At 46.9% G+C, this 27,686-nt stretch overlaps 1 protein-coding gene across 1 annotated transcript in view; it reads left to right on the forward strand.

The window, feature by feature from the left end:
• The window catches only part of SSH2 (slingshot protein phosphatase 2), a 103,677-nt gene that overhangs the window by 59,722 nt on the left and 16,269 nt on the right, over positions 1-27,686 (forward strand). The window contains 9 exon segments of the mRNA XM_056326348.1: positions 7,430-7,533; positions 12,231-12,295; positions 17,071-17,192; positions 19,648-19,716; positions 20,497-20,562; positions 21,731-21,925; positions 23,755-23,848; positions 23,976-24,104; positions 26,975-27,021. Coding sequence (XP_056182323.1) covers positions 7,430-7,533; positions 12,231-12,295; positions 17,071-17,192; positions 19,648-19,716; positions 20,497-20,562; positions 21,731-21,925; positions 23,755-23,848; positions 23,976-24,104; positions 26,975-27,021 — 891 coding nt within the window.

Consider the following 27,686-nt stretch of genomic DNA (forward strand, 5'->3'; position numbering starts at 1 on the left):
ACAAGTTAATACAAAGGAATTCCCATTGGTGTTGCCAGTCTTTCTGTGATTATGCCTGTCTGTGTCATCGCAGCTGAATTACCTCTTCAGGGAGCCCCACCTTGGAGCAGAGGAAGTGCCTACAGACAGTTCCTTTTTTTAAAAAAAAAACAAAACCACAGATGCAGATGTGGCTAAAAATGCAGTTTGCGTCAAACATCTGAGATGGAGTGGGTTCCCACGCTTCCTTTGTTTTTCTCGTGCTGTTTCTTAAGTTGCAGAAGTGCTGAGTGGCAAGAGGCAGCCTTTGTTGGAGAACCACTTCCCCTTGCTCTCCATGCCCTCAATGTTGTCACCTCTGTTGACAGTGTTAGAGCCCTTTTCGGTAAGTCATGGCCCTTGTTTTGCTCTGCACTGGGTTTGTTTCTATTTTGAGTATCAGAGAAGCCTAGACTTGTCTGTGTGTGTGCTGCCAGCTGACCCTGTTAATACAAATGTCACTGTAGAGCAATCCTGAGTTATCCTTGCCTTTTCCATTTCCCTGTTGTTGTGGTGGCTTTTTGTTTATTGGCTTTGGAGTGGTTTGTGAGGGGGTTTTTATTAGTGACTGGTACTACTTTGCTTTACACAGCCCTGAGATCTGGCCTCTGTGTGAAGAGGCAGAAGGTGCCTTCATCACTCGCCTAGGAGGAAAGGCTTAAACTGGAAGCCAAACATTGCTCTCTTCTGTATAATTCCTTAACACTGTTGGCACTTATTAAACCAGGTGCCTTAAAAAGTAAGCAAGGGAAATGGGGCTGTTGTTTATTGAAAAACAAACTACAGCAAAGGTGAAAGTTGGGTGCTTATCTAGGAAGGGATGCTGGAGGCATGTGATGCTCTTGTCTGGTGGTTTGATGGAGAAATGCTCTTGGGCTGCCAGACTGCACGGACTTCCAGCTGCATACCCAGCCACACTTGCACCCTTGGCTGGGGGACTGATGCAGTATTAACCAGGATTTGTGGCCAGGTAAAGTGAGGGGGAGGCTGGTGCTGAGAGCTGGTCCCGGGGCCGGTGTGATGCTGTGCCTGGGCCTGCCTGTGAAGGAAGGGAAACAGCCGGTTTGGGAAGGGGAGCAGAAGGAGGGAGGGAGGTGGCTTGAGGTGCTGAGAAAAACAGCAGGCTGCTTGGCCTGCCCTCCTGTAACTTTTTCCACACTAGGCACAGCAAGCTGCCATTGGAATTGCTGCTCTTGCAGGGTGAGTCGTGGCGTGCTGCAAGAGCTTGCTCTCATGTCCCCGGCTGCCCTCCCTCCACGGCCTCGGGAATGAGCTAAGAATTGACGCCTGCTATGCCACTCCTGCCAGCATCTGAATTTGGGGCTTTTTCTTGGTTTTGTGGTTTGCAGCCTATGGATTAAAGGAGGATGGTAGAGCTGAGCTGGCAGCGGATGAGATGTGTGATGCAGAGATGGGCACTCCCCCCTGCAGCATGCTCCAGCTGCTCATGCTAGAGCAAAATGTCAGGGGGCTCTTGAGGAAGCAACTTGACTTAAAACCGCGGGAAAAGAGCTGGGCGCACAAGATTTTTTTTAATTTTTTTTTTCTCATTTCCTGGTAGACACCCTTCTGCAGTGCGTCTGATCCGCGTCCTATGCCTCTTTAGCTGCTGGCTCTTCAGACGGGGCTGCCTTTCCCTGCACATGCGAGCGGCCTTTGGTAGAGCAGCTCCCAGCTGAAATCCCCAGCGCTTTAGCACAGATGTCTGCGTCGACACTTCCCATTTTCAGGGCATGGGCTGCTGAATGCTTCCAGTTAGTTAACACCAGGGTTAACTTGTGTCATTCCTTACTGTCAGGCTTGCGTGCCTGCTTTCGGTCAGTGTTTCTGCTTTTCTTTGATTTGCTTTTGGTCTCACCGACCGCTGGAGGGCAAGGGTATGTCCTGCAGATGGGTTGGAAACTCGAAGCCCTTCCTGGGTGGTGCACAGTCCTGCCAGGCAGCTGCTTGTGTTTGCAAAGCTTGTGCTGGGTGGTGGTTGTGTCCCAAGAGATGCCCTTTAGGAAAACCTTGGTTTACTTAGGAGTTGGAAGCCTCCATGGTTACTGCACAGTGCTCTTGTGGGGAGCTCCCGCTGGAGCCGGGCTTGGCACTGAAATCCCAGCACAACGTCCTGGTGCTGAGCTGTAGCTTGCTAACTCTGTTAAGACGCTGCTTCAGAGCACTTTTCTGTAGGGTTCTGGTTAATAAATACCTGAGGCTGACTGAGAAAGTGTGTTTGTATTTCTGTAAATCGTATAGGTAGTGGACTTTTATCCAAAAGCCAAGTATCTTGAAATCTTCATTTCTCCTATCCCATTGCTTTTTAATCTCCCGCTTCTAAGGACGAGGGGGAACAGGACAGGATGCAACCTCCCTGCAGCGCCCGTGGTACCGCCTGCGTGTGCCGCAGGCATGGCTAGTGAGGAGGTCTGCTCCTCACCATGCTGACCCGTTCCTCTGTGTCGTGCAGGGGGATGCGGGGGAAGGACTTCGCCTGCTGAACCTTTCAGGCAACGGTGCCAGCTCTGTCAGCTGTGCTCCTTGGCAAGTGCACGATTAAGGGCTGGGCAGGACAGGACAGAGCCTGCTGTAAAGGACCTGCTTCGCTGAGTAAGAGCCGGCTGAAAAGTCATCCTCAGGCTCGCAATAACTTAAGTGTTTATTAGGATAAAACATTGCCAGAAGCTGTTCAGGTGCCTCTTTGCTTGCCTTGCTGTACTTCTAAAAGGGTTTTCTCTGCTTTCTTTATGAAATAGTTTCTAAAGAAGACTACAGGGTTCCTTTCTGAGTATTTTATGTTGAGGACTGAGCATTTTTCATTGAAAACTGGTGGGTGGTGCAGACTCACCTACCTCTTGGCTGGTGGTGCAGGGCTGTGGCTGAGCAGCCCCTTGGGTGGGAGGCGTCGTTCAGGGAGGGGGTCATGGAGGTTGTAGCATGTAGGGGGTCAGTCTTTTCTCCCAAGTTACAAGCAACAGGACAAGAAGAAATGGCCTCAAGTTGCACCAGGGGAGGTTTAGTTTGGATATTAGCAAAAATTTCTTCACCAAAAGGGCTGTCAGCACTGACACAGGCTGCCTGGGGAAGTGGTAGAGTCACCGTCCCAGCAGGTATTTAAAAGACATGTGGGTGTGGTGCTTGGGCACATGGGTTAGTGGTGGGCTTGGCCGTGCTGGGTTGAACTCGGTGGTATTAAAGATCTTTTCCAACCTAAACAATTCTATGATTCATGTTATTGCATCGCTTTGGCATAGTCCATAAACCAGTAACGTTTTCTCTTTTGTGTCCTCAAAACAGTTTATTTGGTATTTGCGCTTGCAGTTTATGAACAGAGCTGGGCAGGGTAACAGCTGGGAAGGCATCCACTGTTTGTTTGCCATCTGTAAGTTTTATGCAGTTCCCCAATTTTGTAGCATAATGAGAATTTGCTGTGAACCGTGCAGTGCTTTCCTCTTGCACGAAGAGCTCAGCTGCTGGGCAGCAAGTCGGGGAGCAGGGGAATCACTTCTGGTTTGTGCTGTTACTGCTGTGTAGAAACTGGGTCTTCTGAGGGGAAGAATGGTCTGTGCTGCTTGTGCAAAAGCCTTTACGTAGTTTTGATGATGTGCCTTGTACAAGTTCTGTAAAATATTTCCTGCCTGGGAGAAAAATCAGTACAATAGTAATTTCTGTAGGAGTTGTTTAAGCCTTCCGCTTATGTTGGGTCTCTTCCCAGTGAGCAATGAATTACAAATAGCACATCACTGGTGGCCTTAAGGTTGCTACTGCACTTCAGAGGTGAACAGGCCAAACATGAGAGAGAAGCGTTTTTTTTCCACAGCTGTAGTGCTGAAGAATGTGTAGATTTAATAACTCATAGGTATATCCCAAGTAAGTCTTCTCCAGAAGAAAGCCACTGTTGTAGTACAGAGGGCTGCTGACGAGCCTGGTGTGCTGATAAAATACAACTCGGCTCTGTTACCTCTGCCAAGTTGGCTCCCTGTCTTCTGCTCTCCTGGACTCAACTTCTCCCCTAACCGCATTTAGTGTCTTTTAATACCCGGTCTGTTTCTAGGAGATGGTTTCAGAGAGCATTGACGCTGCAGTAGGCTCTGACAAACCAGATTTTATGAAGTATTTCAAAGCCCAGGTTGTACTTGGGAGCCATCGAGCTGTCAGCAGAGGGAAATCGGTAGTGGTGGGTAGCACAGCTCTGCTGATGCAGTGAGCGTAGTCCCACATTATGATGTTGTTTTGAGCCTCTTAATTGCCCTTTTCACGCACAACTTTTTCTGCTTTTTATGTTTCTGAAGCATCTCAGAGTGGGGCCTGTTGCTAGCATCCCACAGGCGGGATCTTCTCTCCTTATATATCGGAGGCGGTATCCAAAGGAGATCTTGCCCTCAAACATGATGCTTTTGGGAAAAATCATGGTGGAGACTATCCAGGCAAGATGGACCCAAATGGAGCAGCCAGCCATGGGTTGTACAGGGGATGCCAGGCCAGCGATGGCTTTTTTTAGGTGACCCTATAGTGCATCACAGGCACCAAAATCAGCATCTCCCAAAAGAATGGTGTTAAGCTTTGCTGGTGGTTGTTTTTACAGCTGTTTGGATTTTCCTACAAACTTCTTGCCTTTCCTCTCAAGATTTTCTTCATTACTTCAGTCTCGGGGCCAGGGCTTGGTGGTGTGTGTGTTATGTGTGTGTTATCTGCACTTAACACTGCCCTGCCTGCTTGGCTCCCTGCTCTACAGGAACGATCTGCTGTGCCACGTTCTTCAGCTGTTCCAACCCTTTGGATGGGAAGTTACATTCTCCTTCCCTAGTCTTACCAAGTCAAATTTACAGCTTGTTGTTAACAGACCAAAGCAAGGCACTCCCGGGCCTTAGGAGAGGTGGCCTCCTGGAAGGATGCACCTAATGGGAATCTCTAGTTGTGCTCATGTTTCCTTTCCAGGTGGGGGGCTGAGAGCAGAGAGATAAAGGAAAGTGATGGAAGTGAGAAGATTTTTAACTTCCCAGCCCTCTAGCTACATGCTACTTTATCCACTAAAAATAGTTGCTAATTCAACCTTGTGGGGGAACCTCAGGCACAGGTTAAAGGATTGCTAATATTAGTTGTTGGCTTTGCTGATAAAATTAACTATGTGAAAATTGTCTGTGACTGCTGAATTCTTTCTCCTCCTGTGCAGCTCAACTGTTTGCCTCTGTGATGAGACTGTAAAGAGAAGGAGAGAATGTCTTCTCAGGCTTTCTGTATCATTGTCTTGGCCTCTGAAGAGGCTCAACGAAGCACAGCATGCTCTCTTGCCCCGCTGCCCTTGTGGGTGCTAGTCTGAAAGCAGAAGTGTACTTCTTCAGGACATCAGGGCACTGCTGAATCAAAACATGTTCAAGCTGAGTGACGGGGAAATATATTTTTCCCCCTTTAATTACTGTTCTTTATTTACTTACTTGTTAACGTTTATGGCTTCAGGATAGCTTGGTATTTCTCTAATTCAAGCTTTAAGACTTAAACTATGTAGCTTGAGGGCTTTCAGAGCATCTACTTGTCACCAAAAGCTAGAAAGGCTCAATCAGAATTTTTTATGAGAAGGATCTGAGGAAACATCTGTGCTCAGTGTGCCTGATGAATTTAATACTACTATTTTTGTTTTGTTTTTAACTTTAGCATAGGTGAACATCTCTGATCCATTTTAATTTGGGATGAGTGATTTTCTTCCTTTTCAAAATTCTGGTTTTGTTGAAACATCCAGTGCATCTGGTTTAATTTTAGAAAACAGTCCTGGGATAAACTTTTGTCAGTAAGGTGGAGTGCTGAGCTTACAAAAGACAGTGCAGCCTAAACATTGGGGTGTGCTACAGGCTTGAAAGAGAAGGTCTTTCTGAGTGTGTGCATCTGCTTTGCTGGAGCTCAGAAAATCTGATATTTTTTTTTTTTATATCCCCACCCAGAAAATGGAGAGGTGCCCAGAAATGTGCTTGAGGTTAGGGGGAGATCCAACTTTAACACAAGCTTTTATAATTCTTGTACCTATAAAAATGTAGTTGGCAAAGCCTATTGCTAAAGCAGTCAACCTCAAATCATGAAACTAGCAGATCGCAGGCTCCTGCCATGCTGTGTCCTGGTTCTTGGTCACATTTGATTTCTCTGTGATGCTGTTGTCTTCAGTCGTGCTTAGGTGTATGCCTGCCTTTGAGTAGCTACTGAAACGTGTCCCTGGAGTAAGGGGGCAGGCAGCAGTTAGCCTTTGCTTATTCTGCAGAGCCAAAGTAGCTGCAAAGCGTGGTGACTTGGGATGTTCTACTCTTCACCTGCATTTTGTAACATGGAATTTCTTCAAATGTACGGCAGGGTTTTTTACTCTATTATTATTTCCCAGTCCTTGTCTCTTAAAGGAAGGGAATAAATAATTAAGTTTAGTATTTGTTTAAGCTGAGAAAGGAACTAAGAAGTTCCTAGTCTCTTGTTCAGTTGAGGAGGACAAGCCAACATCTTTTTCAAGGCACAGAGCTGCTGGGGTGCATGATGCCAGGGACTCTCCCATCCTGTCTTATCATATTCATCAACCATCCTGTTGACTGTAGAATTGTTTTGGGCTGTCTTCAAAGCCTGTATGACCATCTTATCAATTCTGAGAAAAGCAGGAACCCTTAACTATGCAACAGGATGGCTTAATTGCAAAATCTGTAGTGTGTCTTGCTTTTTCCATGAGCCACAGCATCTCTTAAGAAAACTACTGGAAGATGTGCTTAAAATATCAGCTGTTCTGCAGAACTTGAACTCTTTATTCCCCCTTGGCACAAACCTCTCTCCTCATGTGACTTCAGAAAGGGCAAAATCAAGACAGTAAGTGATGTCTGAATTTAAAAGCATTACAGTTTTGCTTTTAATGCATAAGTCTTTGAGAGTTAATTATCATACAATTCATAGACAGTAGTTTCATGATTTCTTGATCTGTTACATACACTAATTTTCTTTTGTCTGACTGCTGAAGGGAGACATTTGTTTCTGCAGGGCATCAGCTGTGTCTGAACCGCAAAGCACAGGGTTAACAGGAGTCCGTAATTATAGAGATGTGTGGGCTTGCTGTATTAATTGCCATTTAGAAATGTGGATCTCTCATCTTGACTTTCAAACTGAAAATACAGCCATAGGTTAATCCCCTCTGCCTGCTCAGGTTCCACCTCTGCAGGCAGAGTGGCACCAGGCATGTGTTCTGCTTTTCAATGTTTCTTTCTCCATGTTGTTCCCAGTTATGCTCTGAATGTTTGCAGTACTTAGATGGGGGGTGGATTTCTTTACCAACAAAATAATCCAGTCTAAATGGCTTCCTTGCAAAAGAACAGAACATGCATTTAGTGCCTTGAACCCCTCTTGTTCCATTGCTTTTCTCCTTGTAAAGACAGTACGGAGTTTTCCTTACAGTTTGTCTCTCTCCTTACAGCATCAGCGAAAGCTTCCTCACTGTGAAAGGTGCAGCGCTCTTCCTGCCACGAGGGAATGGGTCGTCTACTCCCAGGATCAGTCACAGGCGCAACAAGCATGCAGGTAATGTGTTGCATCCAACGGCTGAGGCTTGTCTGCTCACTCTTTGTTTCCAAGCGCAGCTTTCTTGAGTTCATTCTCACCAGATGACACACATTTCTGTTTGCACCAGGTGTGCATTAAAGCTAGACCTGCCAGGCTCAAGACTGCAATATTTAATGCTGATAGAAAAAAAGGGTTTCAGTACTCTCTTGATTATCCTGCGCAATCAAACAAGCGAGTGACATCAGGGCAGTAATCATGACATAACAGAGAATTGAGAACAACTGCCTCCAAATATCCTCCTACAATCTTTGTTGAGAGAAGGGCTGGAGGATTGCCATCAAAACCTTCATGCATTGCACTGGGAAACTTGAGGTTATGATAAGGGATGAGTAATCGTTCTTCCTGATCTGAAAGTAACCAGTTACGGTGGAAGAAAGGGAGGAGACTTACCTCTACGTGGTGGAGGAGAAACATCTGAGCAGAGTCAGTGTGACGTTTCAGATGCATGAGCAGAGTGAGTAATACAGAGCCAGTCATAATTCCACCCCCTTTATTTGCTGAAAGTTTGATTTGTGGTTTTGCTTAGAGCCTTTGTTTGAAAAGTCAGCCTGAATAATGAAACTCAAACATTTCAGGGTAGGTTGTTTTTCATATGGTGCTTATTCACTGATGGTGTTTTACGGGGATCAGATAGTGTGGGGGGTTTTCCCTTCCATTAAACAATCAACAGGAAAAAACCAAACATTGGGACCTTCAAACTTTTGTGTATGGGACAGAGACAGATACATAGAGGCTGGCCAAAAAAGAGACCATGAAAAGGTGATTTGGTTTGGTTCCGTGTGTGGATTTCTTTGTACTTTGATAACATCAGGCTGTCATTCAGCAATCCATCCAGCAGAGTTACCGACCTGATGACTGGGCCACCTCAAAATTTGTTTACAAACATCTTTATAGAAAGAGTTGAAGTCTGAAAGCAGTTAATTACATACTTCCACTCAGACATAGCACAAGCACTACCCAAATTGCTTTGAGTGAGATACATTAATTACCAGTTGTCAAAATAAATTCTTCTGAAACTTAATTTAAAGCTGGCCTTTCTGGATGAGACTGAAGGGAAATTGTCTTTAGTGTGAAAGTAGAGTCGGCAGTCTTTGAGAAGTTTATGTGTCTTGACCTGTCTTGGTTTTAGATCTCTCGAAAGTCCTGTGCGTTACTGAAGCCCAGTCTCCACCTGGCAGTCGCTGTCTTGGCTTTACCTTGCAGAGACCTGCTGGATGGCTTTTGTGAGCCTGCGCAATGCAGCGCAAACAACTTTTGAGTCTCTCTTGTTGCTTCATCTACTTGCTGTGGTTGCCTTGCTTGAGATCTGGAGACCTTGGTGGAAAATAGTCACTCCTCTAATCATCCCAGAGTTCTTAGAAGCCAGGTTGCCAAGAAAGCAAATCCGGTGTGTTGTAATTGCTTCCAGCAAGACGTTTTGTTCTGAAGAGGCTGGTTTGCCTAAGGGATGGGATTTTTCTGTTCTTGGAAGACTTTTTTAATTCCTGTCTCTTCGGCTTATGGGGTGAGGTTTAATGAAGCATCAGTACTTGTTCTTTCCTCAGTTTCCCTGCTTGTCAAGTGGTGTGAATGGTGTAGTATGTTTTTTATGGTGCTTGGAGATCTCACTGAAGAGAGGGTCCTTTGTATGAGATTGTGCACCATCTTATTTTTATTGTGAACTTTTCTAACGTACAGTATATGCCAGCAGACCAAGCCACCAAGGGATCAGTGTGTCACCTTCCTGAGCAAAACATCTGTGCCACCAAAATTAAAACAGTGATGTAGAGTGGCTCTGAGAGGTGAACCAGCCTTTGGCAGTGAGCTCACAGAGTGTGTGGCAACTGTCTCCTTTCTTGGACTCTGATAATCCCTGCTCAACTTTCATTCCCATGTGTGTGTTGTGACTTATCTCTGGCACACAAAATTAGAATGGGGTTAGAGAGCGGACATAACTTTCCAGTGTGAGATTGCTGCCTGTGGATGCAATAGTGTTTCAAGTGGCTACACGAGCATTTTCTAGGAAGGCTGGCTAACCTTCCTGACCTGCCTTTCCAATTCGCTGGTGGTGCTAGAATCCTGCGTAAAGAGTAAATGCGTGACAGGCAATAATTAATGCTTGCACCCATTCCCATTTCTTTAATCGTATCATCTTCAGCAATGAAAATCACAAGTTGGCAGATTGACTAGATATGGTACCAGCTGTCCACAGTCCTCTTGCTGGGCGGTCCTGTGCCACCTGGCAAGCGGGCTGTGTGCCCTAGGATGGTGGGCTTGCTTTTGCACTCCAGCAACGCTGGAGGTGGCCAGAAGAGGATGTAACTTCCCCGGGGCTGTTGCCATCGCTGGGATACTGTAAATCACTCTTAACTCCCACCCTAGCTGATGCTTTGCACCTAGCCTGCCAGCTCAAGGAAACAAAAGCATTGCTGGACAATGTGATAGGAAGCTGCAGTCATGCCATGAATGCCAGCAAAGCGGACGGCTCTTCATAGGACAGGATGTGGTATCTTTGTGCTGATTCTGGCATGTTAAAACCTTTCCTTTGCTTTTCCTTAATCCAGGAAGCTTACAAAATGCCTTGTGTGTTTGGGGCTGAAAATGCTGCGGGTTGATTAAAGCTGGCCAAGGAAGCGATATTTCACTTTGCAGCTCTGGAGCTCCCAAGGCTGGCAGGGCAGGCTGGGGATCAGAGAGGGGTGCAGCGAGCTTCCTGAGGATGAGGGATAGTGGAGCTCCTTGACCCAGCCTTGCAGAAAGGGTTGTCTTAGAAACTTCCTCTCTTTTTAAAAGATTGACATAATTCAGTAGTCCTGGTGGTGTTTTTTAAATTCTGGAAATTTCAGCTCTTAAACTGGTTCCTGATGCTGAATTACTCGCAGCAGTAGGTGGGAACTGTTACCTGTTGGGGAGGGAAAAACTGAGGTGAAGCACCTTTTGTTTCAGGCTGCCTCAGGCATGTGAATGCCTCCTCAGTCAAATACTTGCTGGACTCTTGCAGGCTGCAGGCAGGAGGTGCCAGCTGAAGCAGAGGCACCTTTGTCTGTTGAGTCGACAGTTCTCAGCGCTTCCCACCGTGCTAGCAGCTGAAACTGGCTGGAAGTGAGCAGCACTGCCAGGATTTTGCACTGCTGTCGACATGGGGAAATCCTGTCTCCCACCGCATCCCTGGGAGGACAGGCATCCGATGGATGAGCTGGCCAGGCCTTTCCTGTGTTACCTATCTCCCTACCTAACTGCTGTTCAGGGAGGCACATGCCAACCGCTTCAGCACTGGGAACAATGTGCCGGGGCAGGAAGCAGCTTCAGGTGCTCATCGCTGCTGGTACTTTGTATGTGACTTCCTTAGCACCCCAGAGTGCTTCAGTTTTTCCCACCCCCAGTTAAAAATTCAACCCCAAGGCATTAACTCCTTTGCCATATGCTGAAATGTGTTTCAAGGGGGAAGGAAGAGGAGAGCAGGGAATGGCGTGTCCTGCGTAGCCCACTCCCCACCAGCTTGCCTCCATCCCATCGGGAGAGGGGCTGCCACAGCCCTTCAGCCCTGCTGTTCCACCAGCTGTAAAAATCGTACAGCAACTAGGTACCATGCTCTTGCTGGGCAGCATTTCCTTTCTCCCCCTTCCCTTTTGTGGCACTTCTGGATGCTGTTCTGTGTCCAAGGTTTCCTTATTTCTGAGAGTCCGTGAAATACCATGGATTCCAGCACCACTGATGGATTGGAAAGGGAGGTCAGGAAGGTTAGTCAGCCCTCCTAGAAGGTGGTCTCGTAGCCACTTGTGCCGAATACTTGCTTCGGCATTCGTCCTCCTCCCTGCAGTGTTGCCAAAACTCAGCTTCCCGTCTGTGGGGGAGCGGGAGAGGGTGGGAGAGTAAAGGTTCCTCTGCTTGCCAGCCTGTGCCACCCACCTGGCAGCCTTGCAATCTCCTTTCTGGGAATGCAGATTAATTTTCCAGGTAACGATTGAAAAAACAGCCCCATTGCTGGAGGAGTTACTGCTTACTAACACTCAGAAAGTGATGTGCTTGCTCAGCAGAGAAACTTTTGGCTCTCTACAGGCCAGGGAGTAGTGCTGAGCAGTCCAGAAAGGCATCTCACTTGTCTTTCAAATAGTTGGTGCTTTAGGAACCAGGGGCACTCAGCTCTGTTTAAGAAGGCTTCAAAGTTACTACGAGACTATGGTATTATTTTCTTTTTTTTTTCTCTCAGTTTTCCTCAGCCTCACCAGTAGAAGTGTAGCAAGCATTTTCTAGGAAAGATTGTAGGTGTTTGATTTTTCACATAGTTCTGCATTTAAGTTGTGTAAAAGAAATGGCAGATTTCTGATTTGAAGCATGTGGTAGAATGAGATGTTGAACCATGAGGTGGGATCCATTTCTACCTAGTTTGCCTTGCCTTGGAAAGGAACACAGTACTGAAATTCTTTTTATGTCTGCTAAAAAGATAACAGGATTTGGCAGGACAGAGCACGGTAAGATGGCAACAGGTGAGCACATGGAGCAAAGAGCAGCGCTGACAAAGAGATGGAGCTTTGTCATCTCTGAGTGGGTGGAAGTGACAGCACTTGCGGTGACGTGTCAGGTTTCTTGGTGGACATTTGCTCTGGCTGGACAGCCAGGAACTTGCATGTGATTAAAACTATTTTTGTGCGTTCACCTTTTCCTCTTGCCTGCAGGGGATCTCCAGCAGCACCTGCAGGCCATGTTCATACTGCTCCGCCCAGAAGACAACATCAGACTGGTAAGCTGGCTGGTTTTGCTTATCTGCTGTTAACAAATATAAAGGTTACGCTCCACTTGACAAATACACCTGCATAACTCATGAAAGCAGTGGTGTACGTGTGTTTGAGTGGTTTCATCAGCGGGTTTGGGGAGTCTTCTTTGCAACCACAAAGGTGGAAAAGCAGCTAATTATGAAAGGCGTGCTTATTTGGTGTTTCAGTGAGAGAAGTTGTATGGCTGGAAGAGTGCATTTGAACCAAATACTGAGTACGTACGCTCTGGAAAAGTACTGTAACAATTGTCAGACAAGCTGGGTAAATTAGCTTGATGTCCTATTTAAATCAAGAGTAGGTGACTTACGTCTGACCAGTGTGAACACCTGCCCTTCCACATCAGTTGTGTTCCTCACTACTCTCCTAACTTGTTGCATCCCAAAAGGCCATGGCTTATCAGGAAGGAGCATGTAGGATCCCTGTGTACCTATGCACCTATATTGAACCTTCTCTTTCTGCTTTCTGGATTGTTGCCTCCTATAATGATGTGATGAAAATTAGACATTGCTGTTTATAGCATTGATATGCAGTCCTAAAGACCTCTAGAAGCCAAAGAAGAGCAGTGAGGAATTTGTTTAGGACATGTTGAAGTGCTCTACAAGGTCAGGCATGAGTGTAGTATATCTGCACCTCTCACCACTTAATAGCCTGAAGTTTCTTTCCTGTGTTGTCTTGGTGGATCTTAGCAACGTATGCCCAAAGTAGGACTGCCAGCATCAGAGGTGTTATTCTGGCACCTCTTGTTTGATGAATCCTCCTGAGCTGTGTTGGAGCTGGACTGATGGTATGAGTAATGCTAGGAAACAGTCAAGATTACTATGGAATGCTTTAACTTTAAAAATGACCAGCGAAAGTAACATGCCGTAAGCAAACTGAAGGACCTACTCCTAAACTTTGTCAGGCACGCCTTGCTGTCACTAAAATTTCAGTGAAAGTGATGGGAATGGGGGTTCTCAGTGCTTTTCAGAATCTGAGCCAGGGTTAGAACATTGGAAACTATTGAACAAGTCATTGTTCGGCAATATCACTGGCTACATTGTGTGATTTGGGACAAATTAGCCTTAACAGCTGAATAAGGACTTTGTGGGCTGAGACATAAACCCTTTTGTTTGGAGCTACATTTGGAATGCTGAAATCTTGCATGAGGTTAAGTTCGATAGTCTACTTGAATTTAATTGATTCTTGACGAACGAAGAGTGTGCAGAGCTGCAATAGACTCTCATGGAATAGTAGATACAAACGAGATTTGAAATATAAACAGTACTGAGAGAAATGCATTCTCTTCTTGTGTTGGCTGCTGTCATTCGGGGGGCATACTTCACAGCTCAGAGGGCAGCAGAGGAATCTAATCTTCTATAAACCTACACTTAACATTTGGAACAACTCTTGTTTCTGTTGGAGCTATTGGCAGAGTTTTTTAGCCTTCCATGAGAGCAGGATTAGAGCAATGGTACCAGTGTAAGATCAGTAGGAAGGAGGAAAATGAGTGAAGAGTACAAACTGATTGATCCTATTCCTGTTGCTCAGCAGGGTGGGCACTTGTTCACTTATATGTGTTCAGTAATAAAAGAAGACTTCAGGAAGCTGGGCGCTTTTTTTTGTCATCAAATCAAATATCCCAATGAGAAGTGTGTATGAAACACCTGCTATCATGTAGCAAGAAAAAGATGAAAGGTCACTATGAACTTACTTCTTGGAATGTGCTGTTCATAAGGGCTGGCAAGATACCACATCACACTTCTGATGAAACAGAATGCAGCAGAAGATAAAGTTGGCTTATGTTTAGGTGAGCCTAAAACTAAGAAAAATGTTGCTGGCCCTGAAAGGACTACAGGGAAAGACTTGCTCATGAACAGACTATAAATAACCTTCCTACACTGAGGAGAAAGCTAGGTCTGTGTAGATGAGCAGTTGAGGCAGAACCTTCCATCTCATCACAGTCCCTGAAGCTAGGCCATCCTCCCTAGGTGGACTGGGATTTCAAATACCTTCATTTAAAAGGTATCAGACCACTTATGTGGTGTCCTCCTGCTGTCAGGTGAGCGTATGAACTAGTGCTTAATGAAAAAGTGAGAGACCAATTTGTGATTTGATGGGCATGTTGGAGCTCTAATAGTAACTTCTGAGATTGGCTGGTTTACAGTGTCAAGTTTGCTGGTTTATTATTCTAGTGAATTTTGCAAAACACATCATCTGCTCCACTCATGGTTCTTCGCTTTGTGGTAAGTGTAGAATCTAGAAAGCCCCAGTAAGCCATGCCCTGTTTCTCTTAATTGGCCCTCTGAAAATCCCACCCCACTGACCTGAAGCTACGTGACCTTTGGTCGCTGTTTGTCTAGCCATGTTCTAAAGGGTCTTGCATTAAGACCACACTTCCCCTTACCGCTAGCCAAATTGGTTTAGCAAAGTAAGTTAGATTATGGTAATCCTCTTGCTGCTGGACTGTCCTCAGGAGAAGCGGAACAGAACTGGTGTGCGGATGCCCCAGACACAGGGCAGCTGTTGTCTGCCTGCCCCCATTTTAGGCAAGTCTGTGCTTCTGTTTGAGGTTTCGTTTCTGATGTAGATAATGACTTTAACCACCAAGACCTTGGTGACTGCTTGCTCTTCTAGGTTGAAGAGCACCCTTTCTGTTTTGCTACAAGTGTTAGTTGTAGAAACAGCCGCCTTTGGCAGAATTCACACCTTGAAGGACTGACCACTTTGATCCTCCATGTTCCCAAAGGAATCCCAGTGACTCAAGGAGCAAGAAGGAAAATAAGGCTGGTTTTAGCATGACTTATCCTAAAAAGATGGGGTGGGGCACAGTCTTTTGCTGTACGGAGCACATCTGTCTGCTGGCATCAGCATTTGGGTAGTTTCTGTTAGTCTTCGGTCCCGTTGGACGTATCTAGAAGACGCAGTCAACAGTCTCCTGCCTGCACTTGCTGTTCTGCCCCATCACTAGAGCTCCTGCTTCCTGCAACGCCACTGGGAAGCTTTCCCTGCTGCGCTCAGCATAGTCTCCTGTGATAGAGCACCCCGGTGAAATAGCACGCTCCGTTTCAGCTGCCGTGTGCTGTTTTAACCTTTGGTGTAGACTGCCACATCTTGTGGCCGAGACTTACTGGCTAGCGGACAGGTGAGGTGCGAGAGGGGGTTTCCTCTGAGCTAGGAGGTGCCGTGCTGGTCTCCAGACCAGGTTAGAAAGAACTAAAGGAACATATTAGGAAAAGCAGCCTACTCCTGAGAGATCCCACCCAACAGGTGTTTGGTGAGCTTTTTTTTTTTTTTGTAAGGATAAAATGACTGTTTAAACTGTCGTGAACTCCGGTGGGCCACCAAGAAATCTATGCAAGCAGTGGCTGCGGGGGCACTGCTGGTGTTTGAGGAATTCAGGTTCAGTTTGGAAATGATGTCAAACACTGCTTGGAACTTCAGCTGTTGGGTCACGAGGAATTCTACAGTTAGGTCCCGTCGCAGCAGGCAGGTGTCTGTCCGCAGCAGCGGGCAAGGCTGGGCTGTGGCGGCTCCTCCTTGCCCATGTGTGCTCTCTGCAGGCCCTGCTCAAAGTTCAAGAAGCAGTTTAACTGTGGTAAACACAGAGGCCAGACAGCGTCTCAGTGTCAGATTAGGCCGTCCAAAGTTAAGGTTCAGTATACATAATTAAGACACTGCCTTTCTAGGGATGTCCTAGTTTCTCTAGTTGGGACGGTGTGGTGAAAACAACTGCACATGGCTTAGAACAGAGTCCAAAAAGCACTGCAAGTAAAGGCTGCCTGCTGCAGATGTTCATAGGCAAAACTTGCAATGCTGGGCTCCCTTCGCTGTGCTCCTCACTAACCAGCAGTCTGGCTGTAAGAAGACTTGCTGGAGTTGCTTTAGTTCTTACTTCCTCGTGGCTTCTGGAGGAGCATTATGTTTCACTGTAGCCTTTCAGGAGCTTTAGTGTTGGCCTGACATTCACAACTTAGCTGCACAGCTGCTTTCTGAATGCTGTCAGTAATATCTGATTTGGGGGAGTCTGGGATGAAGTTCAGGCATCCTCCAGTCTTGCCAGAGCTCGCTTTTGGCACGAGGGTACATGCAGTGTGGTAGGAGCAGTGAGGCACTATGACACTCACCATTTCTGGGAAGTCTGAATCCAGCTGGGGGTACAGCTGAGTAACAGGGGCCAGATGTAAGGCAGTAAGGTTGCTTCTGCACTGGAGAAGTTGTTAGAAGAATTCAAAGGACCAGCAGGAAACCACATATGAATTAGATTCTAGTTGTCTGTCCCGCTGCCTGGGAAGGTGGTGGAAGGAGTCTCTTTGGAGCTGTTGTAGCACACAGTAGTTTAAAGGAGAGCCCTAGCTCTTTAGTCAAAGCCCTCTGAGAAGTGAGAGTACATTCAACACCCGTCTGTCTCGTTGAATGCATAACGCTCCATGAAGCTGTCCAGACTGGGACCAGTCGGAGGACTTGGCAGCCAGCCTCATAGGCTACTCTTTAAACGCAGCCTTGGTGGGACAGCACAGGCCTGCAGCAAGGTGTGCAGAAGGCACCAGGAACATCCTAGCGGTTGGGGAAGGCATTATGTGAGAGAGTAAGTTGCTTCTCCCTCTTCTGCTGGTTACCCAGCTGAGAAGTATGGATCATTCGTACTAGTGCAAACTGCATCACTGCTTCTGCGCCTGTCACTCAGCATGAAAAAGTGGCTTGTAAAGGTAACGATGTGTGTTTTGCTGGCTGCGCTGCTGATCTCTCCCATTCCTTTCTTCAGGCTGTAAGACTGGAAAGTACCTACCAGAACCGCACTAGATACATGGTGGTAGTGTCCACCAACGGCAGACAAGACACCGAAGAGAGCATTGTCCTAGGAATGGATTTCTCTTCCAATGACAGGTACTCACAGTGTCCAGGTTGGGGGAGTCCTTGTGTTCACCCATATATGGAGTCAAGTGTAGAAATATCACTGTCTGGTGTCCGTGCTTTCTGGGGATAGACTGCTTCAGATTTTCCAGCCTAACACCTTCCTTGAGATCCAGAATTCCCCTTTTATTTCTTGAAAGGAGGTGGCACATGGGAAGGCAACAGTGCAGGTGTGCAGGTCAGTGTTTCCTTCATTCCTCTGAGCCTCAGGCTTGTGTGAGGACGTTAAGTGCCTTTAAGTGTCTCTGAATGGCGAGGTCCCCAAGCGCTGCACAGGGACAGCTTGCATGCAAAGAAAGAAGCTGCAATTAAAGAAGCTGGACATCAGGGTTCAGGAGAGCAGCTAATAAGAAAGTGACTGTCAGGCAGCCCTTTGCCAAGGTCATGACACAGAGGGCCTGATGGGCATGTCGGGGTTGCTGATGGCAAATCTAACACAACGTGTGCTCTCTCCAGGCATCAGTGTGTCATCAGGGTTTAGTGCTTTTGCTTTGTTCATTGAAATTGCTGCTAACCTCTCCAAAAGGTTGCAGAACGGGGCTGGGAAGCAGCGGTGGCTGCTAGAGTTGACTGTAAGCCAGGAGGCAGCACCCCAGCAGCTTCAGGGGCAGAAGCTTCACATCTAGAAGGGGACACTGGGTGCTTTAGGGAGGGCATGTAGGCACATGACTCTCCTAAGAAAAAGAGTTGTGAATAAACTTTGGCCTATATGGGGAAAGAATCACCTAGATAATCAAATTATTTTGGAAGGTTTCGTACATATGCTTACTTCTAGCACAGCTTTGTATGTGTTGTCAGCAAGGAATGAGCCTTGCTTTTGACCCTAGTTGAAAGAAATTACTTTCAGGTAGTTGGCAGGGTCACTAGAAAATACTTTTGAACTGTTTGGCTAAGAAATTGCCTTCCATACAGCCTGCTGATCACAACAGTCACTGTGCTTAATTTCAGGCAGCTTGGTTTGGATGCTTAGCTCAAGTGATGCCTGCTAAAAAGAGGGACCAGCATGATGCTGCCACTGGCTCCTGGCTCCCTTCCTGTGCATGTATGCACAGCTGTAGCTCAGAGATGCTCTTGTGGTAGGGTAAGAATAACTTGTCCTTACACAGGTTGCTGTGAGCTTGGAACTTGCTGTTGGCGGTGATATCCCAGCACAGCCACCTTTGATAACTGAGAGCTCACTGGTATTCAGTCTCTAATAACATAGCGGGGTCGTTTTAGCTTTCTGCTAGAGTTACTGAGGTTCTGGATGGTCAGTCTGATACACCCTCCCCTACCCCACTTGGTATTTATAACTCAATGTAGACTTGTTGCTATGGTCTCTGATAAGTGCTTGCTGAACAGTATCACTAAAAATACCCTGGGCACCTTGGGAAGCCTTTTAAAAACACATCTTTCCATGAGCTCATCTCATGTTGTCAACAGAAATAGCTGCGTGCCACAGTGTCTCCTTGTGCTGGGCACCAGTCACTCCGAAGCATGTGCGTTTACAGGGCTTCGTGTCTGCTGACCGTCTGAAGCCTGGAGTCTCACCCTTTTACCCCACTCCTCAGGAGCCGCAGAGGCTGCTGCAGGTGGTACGGCTTGTGAAAATTTGAGAGCAGCTCCTGCAAAGCGTGAGAGCAGGAGGCAATTGAATCCAGTTCTTCTGCAAGATGCTGCTTTGATTATGGACCAATTTTACAGCTTTATGAGATTCAACTTTTTTATTTGACAACCTGGTGCAGGTTGTGTTGGGGTTCCCCCACCCCTGCCTTTTTTCCATTGCTTGACTTCTGCTTTTAACTTGGCTTCTTGCTCAGCCTTACAGAAAGCAGGTGACTGTGAGGGCAAAGAGGTCAAAGCAGCTGAGAGAGGAGTGGGATTGCCAAGATGTGTCTTGTCTCGGCTGGCCGTTGTGCTCATCCTCAAGGTGTGGGAGGGAGAAGAAGGGGCCAGTGTCAACAACGGGTGATAGGCTGTGATTGCTAACCTATCGCGCTGCCAGTCACCCTGCTATTACACTACACTGATCCCGGTTCCCAGCAGCTGTGGCTGAGGGACAAACAAGAAAACAAAGCTGTGGATTGCAAAATCAGAGCTAGAACCAAACCACTTGAGCCTGAGAGGTACTAATCTGTAAAGAAAGCCTTGAGCTGACTGAAGACTGTGAGCCCCCTTTGACCTTCCGCACAAAGCCTGCTGCTTCTGAATCCTGTTTGCTCTTCTGGGCATATGTTAACCCTTTAAGCCTGCTTGAAAGAGCACTGCTGTACCCTGTATCTGGTTAATGATCCTTGACAGACACCTGTAGAGCAACACTGGCACTGTTTGTCCCTGAAGCAACAGTGGGATTTTTCTTTCTCTTTTCTAATATGCAACCATTGTTGTGAAATTAAAGTCACACCATGGTGCTGTAGTAGATGGGCTGACAATCTCTTTCTTACTACAGTAGCACTTGTACAATGGGCTTGGTGCTGCCGCTGTGGAGTGACACCTTGATCCACCTGGATGGGGATGGGTGAGTGTCTTTTGTATATTCTAGGTCAATAGCAGAGGGTCTCCGTGTGTGAACTTACAGCACGGTGTATGGGGAAGGATTTGAATGATTGCAGAGCCCTTACAGGTCCAGCAGACCTTCTGCTGTTGACCTGTATCGGGTTAGTAGGCTCAAACACCCTAAATAACAGTGGTTGTGGCAGGGAACACCAATAATTGACTTATCTGTGCATAAACACACACAGAGACAGTGGCTTATGTGTGTGTTTAAGCTGGAGTAAAGGAGCTTTTACTGGCGAGTGGGTGTGTAGTGAAAGCTCCTTAAAGGGATCCTATTATGTGTTCCTCCATCATGCTTGTAGCAGGCAGCATTCGGCAGAACATAAAATAAGAATGATGTTTCTGTGCCAAATAGACACCTGACTTGCAGACTCCTGTTTGTGCCAGTCACAAAGGCTGTCCAGTGCAGTGCGTGGAATGACTTTTCTTTCCTTGGTAGCTGCCCCAGGATCACTTTAGCGGGACTCTGTTGCTCCCAGCTGTGGCACTGAATTTGTGTTGCCAAGGTAAACAGCACAGCCCAGCACTGTCCCACTGTCTTAGTTTTGTTCCCAAACAGCAGCTGCTTAAAAGTTATCTTAGAGCTTTTAGCATGCTATTTTGATCTGTTGGCTAGCTGAACTTGGCAGTGTGTGCTTAGGGCTAGTCCTTTGCTGTTCTAATGTGCTACAAACTATCAGTTATTAACTAAAAAGTGGCTTTTGGGATACATTTTTACTGTGTCTTTTTTTCTTCTCACCAGAGGCTTCAGCGTATCAACAGATAACAGGGTTCATATATTCAAGCCAGTGTCTGTACAGGCGATGTGGTAAGTACTTACTATAATCCGTACCAGCTATCCTTTTTCCAAGGTGTTCTGGCTGCTTGAGCTTTTAAAAAGCAGGTGCTGCTTGTCATTACTGGTATCTTGAGACCTACTCAGGCAGCCAGAAGTCTCATTCAGAGATGGGGAAGGAAGTTTGATACCAAAGAAAGAAAACCATGCAAGTGCTGGTGTACAGCAGTGAGTTTATAATACTGCTGCAGCCCTGCCTTGGTCTCAGCTGAGGACAGGAAGGAATAGGGTAATTTTCCTTGCAAAGGCCTGCTGCTTTGAATCTCTCCAAAGTAAATTGCTTTGAGCATATGTTTGAAATGTTTCTAATTTTTTTTATTTGTCATAAATAAGGAAATACACCCTGTGCATATTTTAGAAGTCTCTGTCTCCGCTGAGACATGTTCATTGTGATAGCGAGAAGGAAAGAGAAGCTGCCTGCATTTTTCTTTCCTTTTAGGGTGGCTCATGTAAGAATGTGGTGGCCATGAAAGTATTTCTGGCTCAAGCTTCTTTACATTGCAGAAATACATTGCCTGTCAGGGTGTCATGCTACTGTGTCACTCCAGTGATTTTGACCTGGATCCTTCTGATCCCAGTCAAAGATTTAAAACAAGCTAAAAATAGGAGGGCCGGATTTGTTTCCCAGCAGCAGCTGAAGAAACTTCTAACATCCCTTGTGCAGTCAGAGAGGGCAAACACCTAAACACCTTAGTAAAGTCAAGCCCTAAGCCCCTGGTTGTGCAGCCTGCCATGTCTGATTCCTGGGAGTCCCTGCTCTGCACGCAGGGGAGCTGATGGCGCAGTAGGAGCTGTCAGAGCATCCTGTCTTGGACACAAACTGTGTGCGTCTTAGTTATGACTCAGGTAATGGTAGCAGTTTCTGGAGCCAGACACAGGTGCCCTCTGAATTGTGGGTGCCGTTGCTGCTATCCAGGCTTACTTTAGCATACTTCAGTTAAGACATGGAAGCTCTTGCAGCGTGGATTATCCCCACTCTTGCAGGGCAGCCTCCTGCTCAGTGCTGGGGGCTGTTGTGTACAGCACTGGGGTTTGTATGAACTGAAGGACGTGAGCAGCATGCTGGATTTGGCTGCTGCTTTGTGCTTGATATCAGCCTGAGGAAGAAATTATAACCCTGGAAGTATTTTTCCCTTTCTAGGTCTGCTCTGCAGAGTTTACATAAAGCTTGTGAGGTGGCACGGATCAACAATTACTACCCAGGGAGCCTCTTCCTCACATGGGTCAGTTACTATGAGAGCCATATCAACTCGGACCAGTCGTCAGTCAACGAGTGGAATGCCATGCAAGATGTCCAGTCCCACCGGCCCGACTCGCCCGCCCTCTTCACTGACGTGTAAGTGGGTCTGGCTCTGCTGAACCAAAGCGTGTGGCTGTCAAGCACTGCAGTCTCCAAATGAGGAGATGGTTTCCACAGGAGACTACTCTTAATTAGGTATTAATGAGGAGAGGTTTCCTGTTCCGGGTAATAACCAGACCTCTGGTTAGGCAAACACCAGCACTGGAAGTTTAGCTCCCTGGGGCTCCCTCCAGCCTCTCTTCAGTCTAGTTGTTTACCTTGGGCTTTAGGCTCACACACATTTGCTTCTGCAAGTTAAGTCCCGTGTTACTAGTGAGAGAGAGGTGTGGTGTACTCTAGTACCGAGGCCTTCCTCTTCGCTGGTTTTGTCCTCTGGTTTCCAGGCCTGGTGTCTCCTGGAAGGGACAGGTTTCTCTGGACTTTGCTCTTACACTGGCACATGTCTGAGCACATCTTTAGAGTAACATGGTCTTTTTTTTCCCTTAGTTCATTTTGCTGTAAAGTGAAGTGTTTATATGCGGACTTCTGAGACTGTGAGCTCAGAAGCATCCTCCTGGGCATCCATCTGATACACCTGAGAATGGGGACAAAGAGCAATGTAGTTTTTCATCATTCCAAGGAGTTCTGCAAGTGGGGAATGGGACAGTGTATAGATCCCAAGCTGTCTCCAGCTAAATGCTTGGATGTCTGGTGATATATGGTCCAAATCAGTGGCTGAGGTAGATAGGTAGACAGTTTGGCAAGGCAAAATTTATAGGCTGTATCAACATTCAAGGTTTACAGCCCCTGTAATTAGTAATTGCTGATGGTACTGATACCATATAACCGCAAAGATAGTCTGTGTCCAGATGTGGTGCCAAGTGTGAGGGCTTAGTTGCCTGTTTTGTAGTTGAAGAAATGACTTCACTAGCCCCAGCTGCTTTCCCAGTATAATTGTGCCATTGGTTGATTTACGCTCTCAGATATTTCCTGTTGTTGGAGTTCAGGGAGTGAATAATAACGCTAAGCAGTTGTTCAGCTGTGAACAAGTCTCACACTTGATTGTTTTTTAATGTACAAGGAGGGTGGCTGAAAAGTTTTGGCAGGCTGTCAATTTAATATTCTCTTGTAGCTTTTCATGTATAAATTCTATGTAACCCACCCTTTCACTGGTGCAGCAAGTGAATGATTTCCTGGGGACACCTAGACAACGTTCTCTTAATTGATTCCTGAAATAGTGCGTGAGGTTAAAAGGACCAGGAACTTTGATGATTTTTGTGAACCACCAGTGGGACAGTTGTAAAGCAGAGAAGTGTCTGTGCAGTCACCGTCTTGGCAGCCTTCCAGAGGAACAGAAAGGTAGTGCACGACGTTACTGCTGGGTCCCTTCTAAAGATGATGGGTGAGACAGATTTGTGCTGCTGCTCTGCTGCAGCTTCCCCTGGTGTTAGTCAGGCTATTTTTGCAGCTGGTGATAAGGCCCCTGGCAGCAGAGGCTGGAGGAATGCACAGAGGCTTAGCTGCTCTTGTCTCTCCATGTAAGGAGCTATGGAGCTGTTACCTTTCCAAGAAAGGTAGGGGGGAGCTTACATACTGCTCCAGAGAGTATAATGCAGCCTTCCCAATTTAAATTTTACCAAATACCAGAGGTTCTCTGGATGACTACAATGGATTAGGAGTATTCAGTTGGTCTCTTTCATATACAACTGGGAATCTAAACTGGGCTTTACAGTCACCTGGATTCCTTCCAGCTGAGGACGTACTTGGGGGAAATAGTGTGAGTATCTGAGGCTCTGCAGAGTATCCAGTCTATACAGTACCTGTTTAAAAAGTGCCATGAGACCAGTTTGTTTCCCATCCCAGTGACTGTTGCTTTCTTCTGATAGCCCAACTGAGCGGGAGCGCACGGAACGGCTAATTAAAACTAAGTTAAGGGAGATCATGATGCAGAAAGATCTGGAGAATATCACGTCAAAAGAGGTGAGTGGTGAGGGAGCAGCACTGGAAGTGCTGTTGGGCAAACTGGAGAGCTCTGTACTTTATGCCATGAAGAAAAGCCAGAACAAAAACTTCACATGGCTTCCCTGTGTTCCTCCTCCCCACCCAGATACGCACCGAGCTGGAGATGCAGATGGTCTGTAACCTGCGAGAGTTCAAAGAGTTCATTGACAATGAAATGATAGTGATCCTTGGGCAGATGGACAGCCCCACGCAGATATTTGATCATGTCTTTTTGGTAAGTCTAACAGTGAATTCAAGAGTAAACAATGCTTAACACTTCTCACTGTGTCTTGGTTGACACAGGGGCCTCTGGAGGAACTGAAAGGAACGCTGAAGGAGAGATTGGCTGATCCTGAGGTCATGTACTCTTAAGCAAGACACCAGTGCTACGGAACAGGGGTAGCCTGGCCCGTTCTTGGCTGTACTACACTTCACCAGCCACTAAACTAAACCTGCCAAGCTGTAGACCCTGTCACTAGAGGATGGAAGGGAAAAAATCTTAATTATAACCACTTTTCAGGGCTGTTTCCATTGATGTAAGACAGTTTTTTAGCTTTCACTGTCCAGAGTACCTACACACAGAGTTCTTGGAGTATAAATGTGTTTGGGAAGGGCATAACTACAGCAAAGAGGGAGGGGAGCCGCTGGGGAAAGCTGCTGAACGTTCAGGTGGAATGACACTCTTGTAACATGGAAAGCTCTGCGTTCATGTGACTCAGAAGAAACAGAGGAGCTTAACGAAGAATCCTGGAGATAAGTCACTCAAGGAAACATAAACATTTCGCCTTTTAATGTTTCGCTTGCTTAGTTGCCTTTCATGGCTGCTGGGGCCTGTCTTAATTACTGCACCTCCTTCTGGTGAGTCAGCGCTCCACAGGATTTCCCAGCCCTGAAGCAACGGACGCAGGTTTGGTTGGGCTGTCTAGCCTACAAGGTTGGCTCAACTTTAAACAAAGCCATTCCTCTTGGACCAGCTGGTCTTTCCAAATGAAGAGGGCCTCTCCCAGTCTCCTGAAGCTTAGTGCCTTGGCTCAGAAGGGTTGGTGTATGTTAGTGTGAGCACTCCCAAGAAACTGTGGCGGGGTAGGGCCAAGAAACTTAAAAGTACCTACAATGTAACAGACTTTTTTTGCAGACTATGTGTTCTTCAGAGAAAGAGTCCTGTTACAGGCTTACAGTGCTAGTCAAAAGCAGTACAGGCAGTTTAGTCTGCTGCAGGGCTTGGTATCTTGGCTCTGAGTGCATTTAATAGCAGCAAGACCTTTAAAACAAGGCTTGGCAGCAGCACCAGGGAGAGGAGCTGCGGCTGATGTGTGGAATAGAAGTATTTGCAAAGCAGCAGCCTGCAGTGAGGAGCAGTGCTGCTGGGACTGGGCACCAGCTTCATTCAGGAACATGTATACTGCAGGGCAGAGTGGTACAGTGAGGCCTCTGGGAGGCACCGAGGCAGGAGCCCTGCAGGATCCCACTTGAGGAGTGCTAAAATAAAAAGGCAGGAAAGAAGAGACCTGATGATGTTGTTGATTGTGGATCAGAGGACAGGAGAAATGGCTTTCACCGCTGCAGCATTGTTCTCCATACCTGTGGAAACTGGTGGTTCCCAAGCCTGAACTGGATTATTCTTTCTTAGTCAGAAAGAGACAATGTGAAGATAACTAAGTCTGGGGTCCAGGGTAAATATGTCGGGGATCAAAATATGTTTGTTGGCAGGTACTGAATAGCAAGAGCCCCCATAGTCATCTTTCAGATCGTGCACAGCTCTGGAATTTTCTGGGATTGAGCTGATCTCTGGCTGAAGGCAACAGATTCTGTTGAAATCTGGGCTACCACAGCATGCAATGTCTGCCCTTCTATTCTGCTCGAAATGCAGAGTCCCATCTGTGCTGAACCCTTGAACAGTGTCCTCGTTATGATGATTTCTCTTAGGAAGTAGTTCAGTTTGGGAAGAACCAGATGCTTTTTGTTTGTTGTATTCATGTAATGTCAAGACAAGACAACAAGACTTGTCCCCAGTAGCTACCAGAACAGTAATGCGGCGCTTTCCTTTGCGTGTACATCTAGACACGGGCTGTGAGTGCTCAGGACTTTTTCTACAAGTGCTGTCATGGGCCCAAGTTCATGCCTGTGAGTCAGAGCTCTTGGAGCTCCCCCGTCTCCATCTCAGACACAGGGTGCCAATGCATGCTTTCTGGGGCAAGCAGCAACCTATCGCTGGGGTGGACACTGCTGCTTCTGCCCGGCTGGGAGGTTCTCGCTCTCAGGCCGACGGGGTTTGCAGGCAGGCAGTGGGTGTGCTCCAAGGGCTGGCTCACCCTGGCTGTGCCTCTCCTGGCCCTGGGGTGATGTGAGAGCAGCCGTGAGCAGTGCAGTTCTGCTGGTGGTGGTAGTGCTGCCTGGGTCACTTCTGCTTACTCCTTCATCTGATCCGTCTTTCTGTTTAGGAGCTATTTTAGGGCAGGGAAGCAGATAGCTTGTGCACCTTAAATTTTGAAGGAAGCCTTTATCTGAGTGGTTTTGTGCTCAGTTTATGTGTTTGAACAGGAAGTGAGCAGACTGGAGGGCATGTGTGTGCTGCAGAGAAGGGGCTTAGCTAGCCAGGGTTGAATGTGTTTATTTCTCTGCTCACACAGGCTTTGAACATGGGGAGAAGAGGTGTAACCCCAAGTGAGCTTACGGTGTTGCTGCCTTTGATGTGTGAGATGGGTGTTTCACATATGAAGAGCACCTGGATGGTTTTTAAATGCAGGCAGTCTCTCTTCTGTAGGGTAGAGCTGGCAGCAGCCTCCAGGGAAAGGGTGGAGTGGTCTCAACTTTGCTGAGGTTGGTTTGTCGGCAGTTTGCAGGAAGTGCCAGCATACAGCCTGCTTTGCAGAGCTGCTTCTTGCTTCAGAATAGATCTGGTTAATGGGGCAAGACAAGGTGCTGCACATCAGCCCTGTTACCACCCTTCTGTGTACCCCTATACTCAAAAGACCCCCTGGCCCTCCAACACTTGGCTGGCCAGCTTCCTCCTCCAGTTCACTGGTGACAATCCCTCCCTCCATCAGTTGCTTGGCCATGCCTTCCTTCTGGCTGATGTGTCCCTTTGCATCATTTTCCCTGCAGGGCTCGGAATGGAATGCCTCCAATTTGGAAGATTTGCAGAACAGAGGGTAAGTAGCTTCATGCCATCAGCTTAAAAGCAAGAGCCTGGCCTCAACACTTGTCTGTGCAACAAAATCTCTTCCATACCTGCTGTGTAACCTGAGTCTCGCTAAAGGGTTTGCAGATCTCAACAAGCTCTTGCTTCCTCCAAACTCCACATCCCACAAACAGGCACCCTAAAGTAAAAGAATCTTGTTCCTTGACCTTGACTGACATCCCCTTGGCGAACAAAGGAAGCCAGCAATCTCATAGCTATAAGTAGCAAAAAGCTACAGTTACTTAACTGGATGCTGCATGGTTGGCTCTGTGCCCTTTACTCCAGCCTGTTGTTCTGGACTGAGGTCTCACCATTACAGAGGTGCTTTGGAGTCTGGACCTCAGCAGACTGCAGCAGGAAGGAAAATATGTAAAAGAGCATTTCTTGCTTTGAGTCAGGCCCAGTAGGAAGTCAAGTCCTGTAGCTCTCAGCCCTAGCACTGATGGGTTTCTCTGCCTCCTGCCCTTTCTACCTTTCAGGCTTAAGCATAGTGTGTCCTTTCTCTAGGCCAGGTGGATCTAAGCACCGAGAGTTTGCAATTAAATCACTATTTATGGGTTTGGCTTATTTGTGCTAATCCAGTGGAAAAAAATAATCACACTGCTGAATTGAATGGATAGCGTACTTCTGTACCCT

The sequence above is a fragment of the Falco biarmicus genome, chromosome 1, assembly GCF_023638135.1.
Source record: "Falco biarmicus isolate bFalBia1 chromosome 1, bFalBia1.pri, whole genome shotgun sequence".
Lineage (NCBI taxonomy): Eukaryota > Metazoa > Chordata > Aves > Falconiformes > Falconidae > Falco > Falco biarmicus.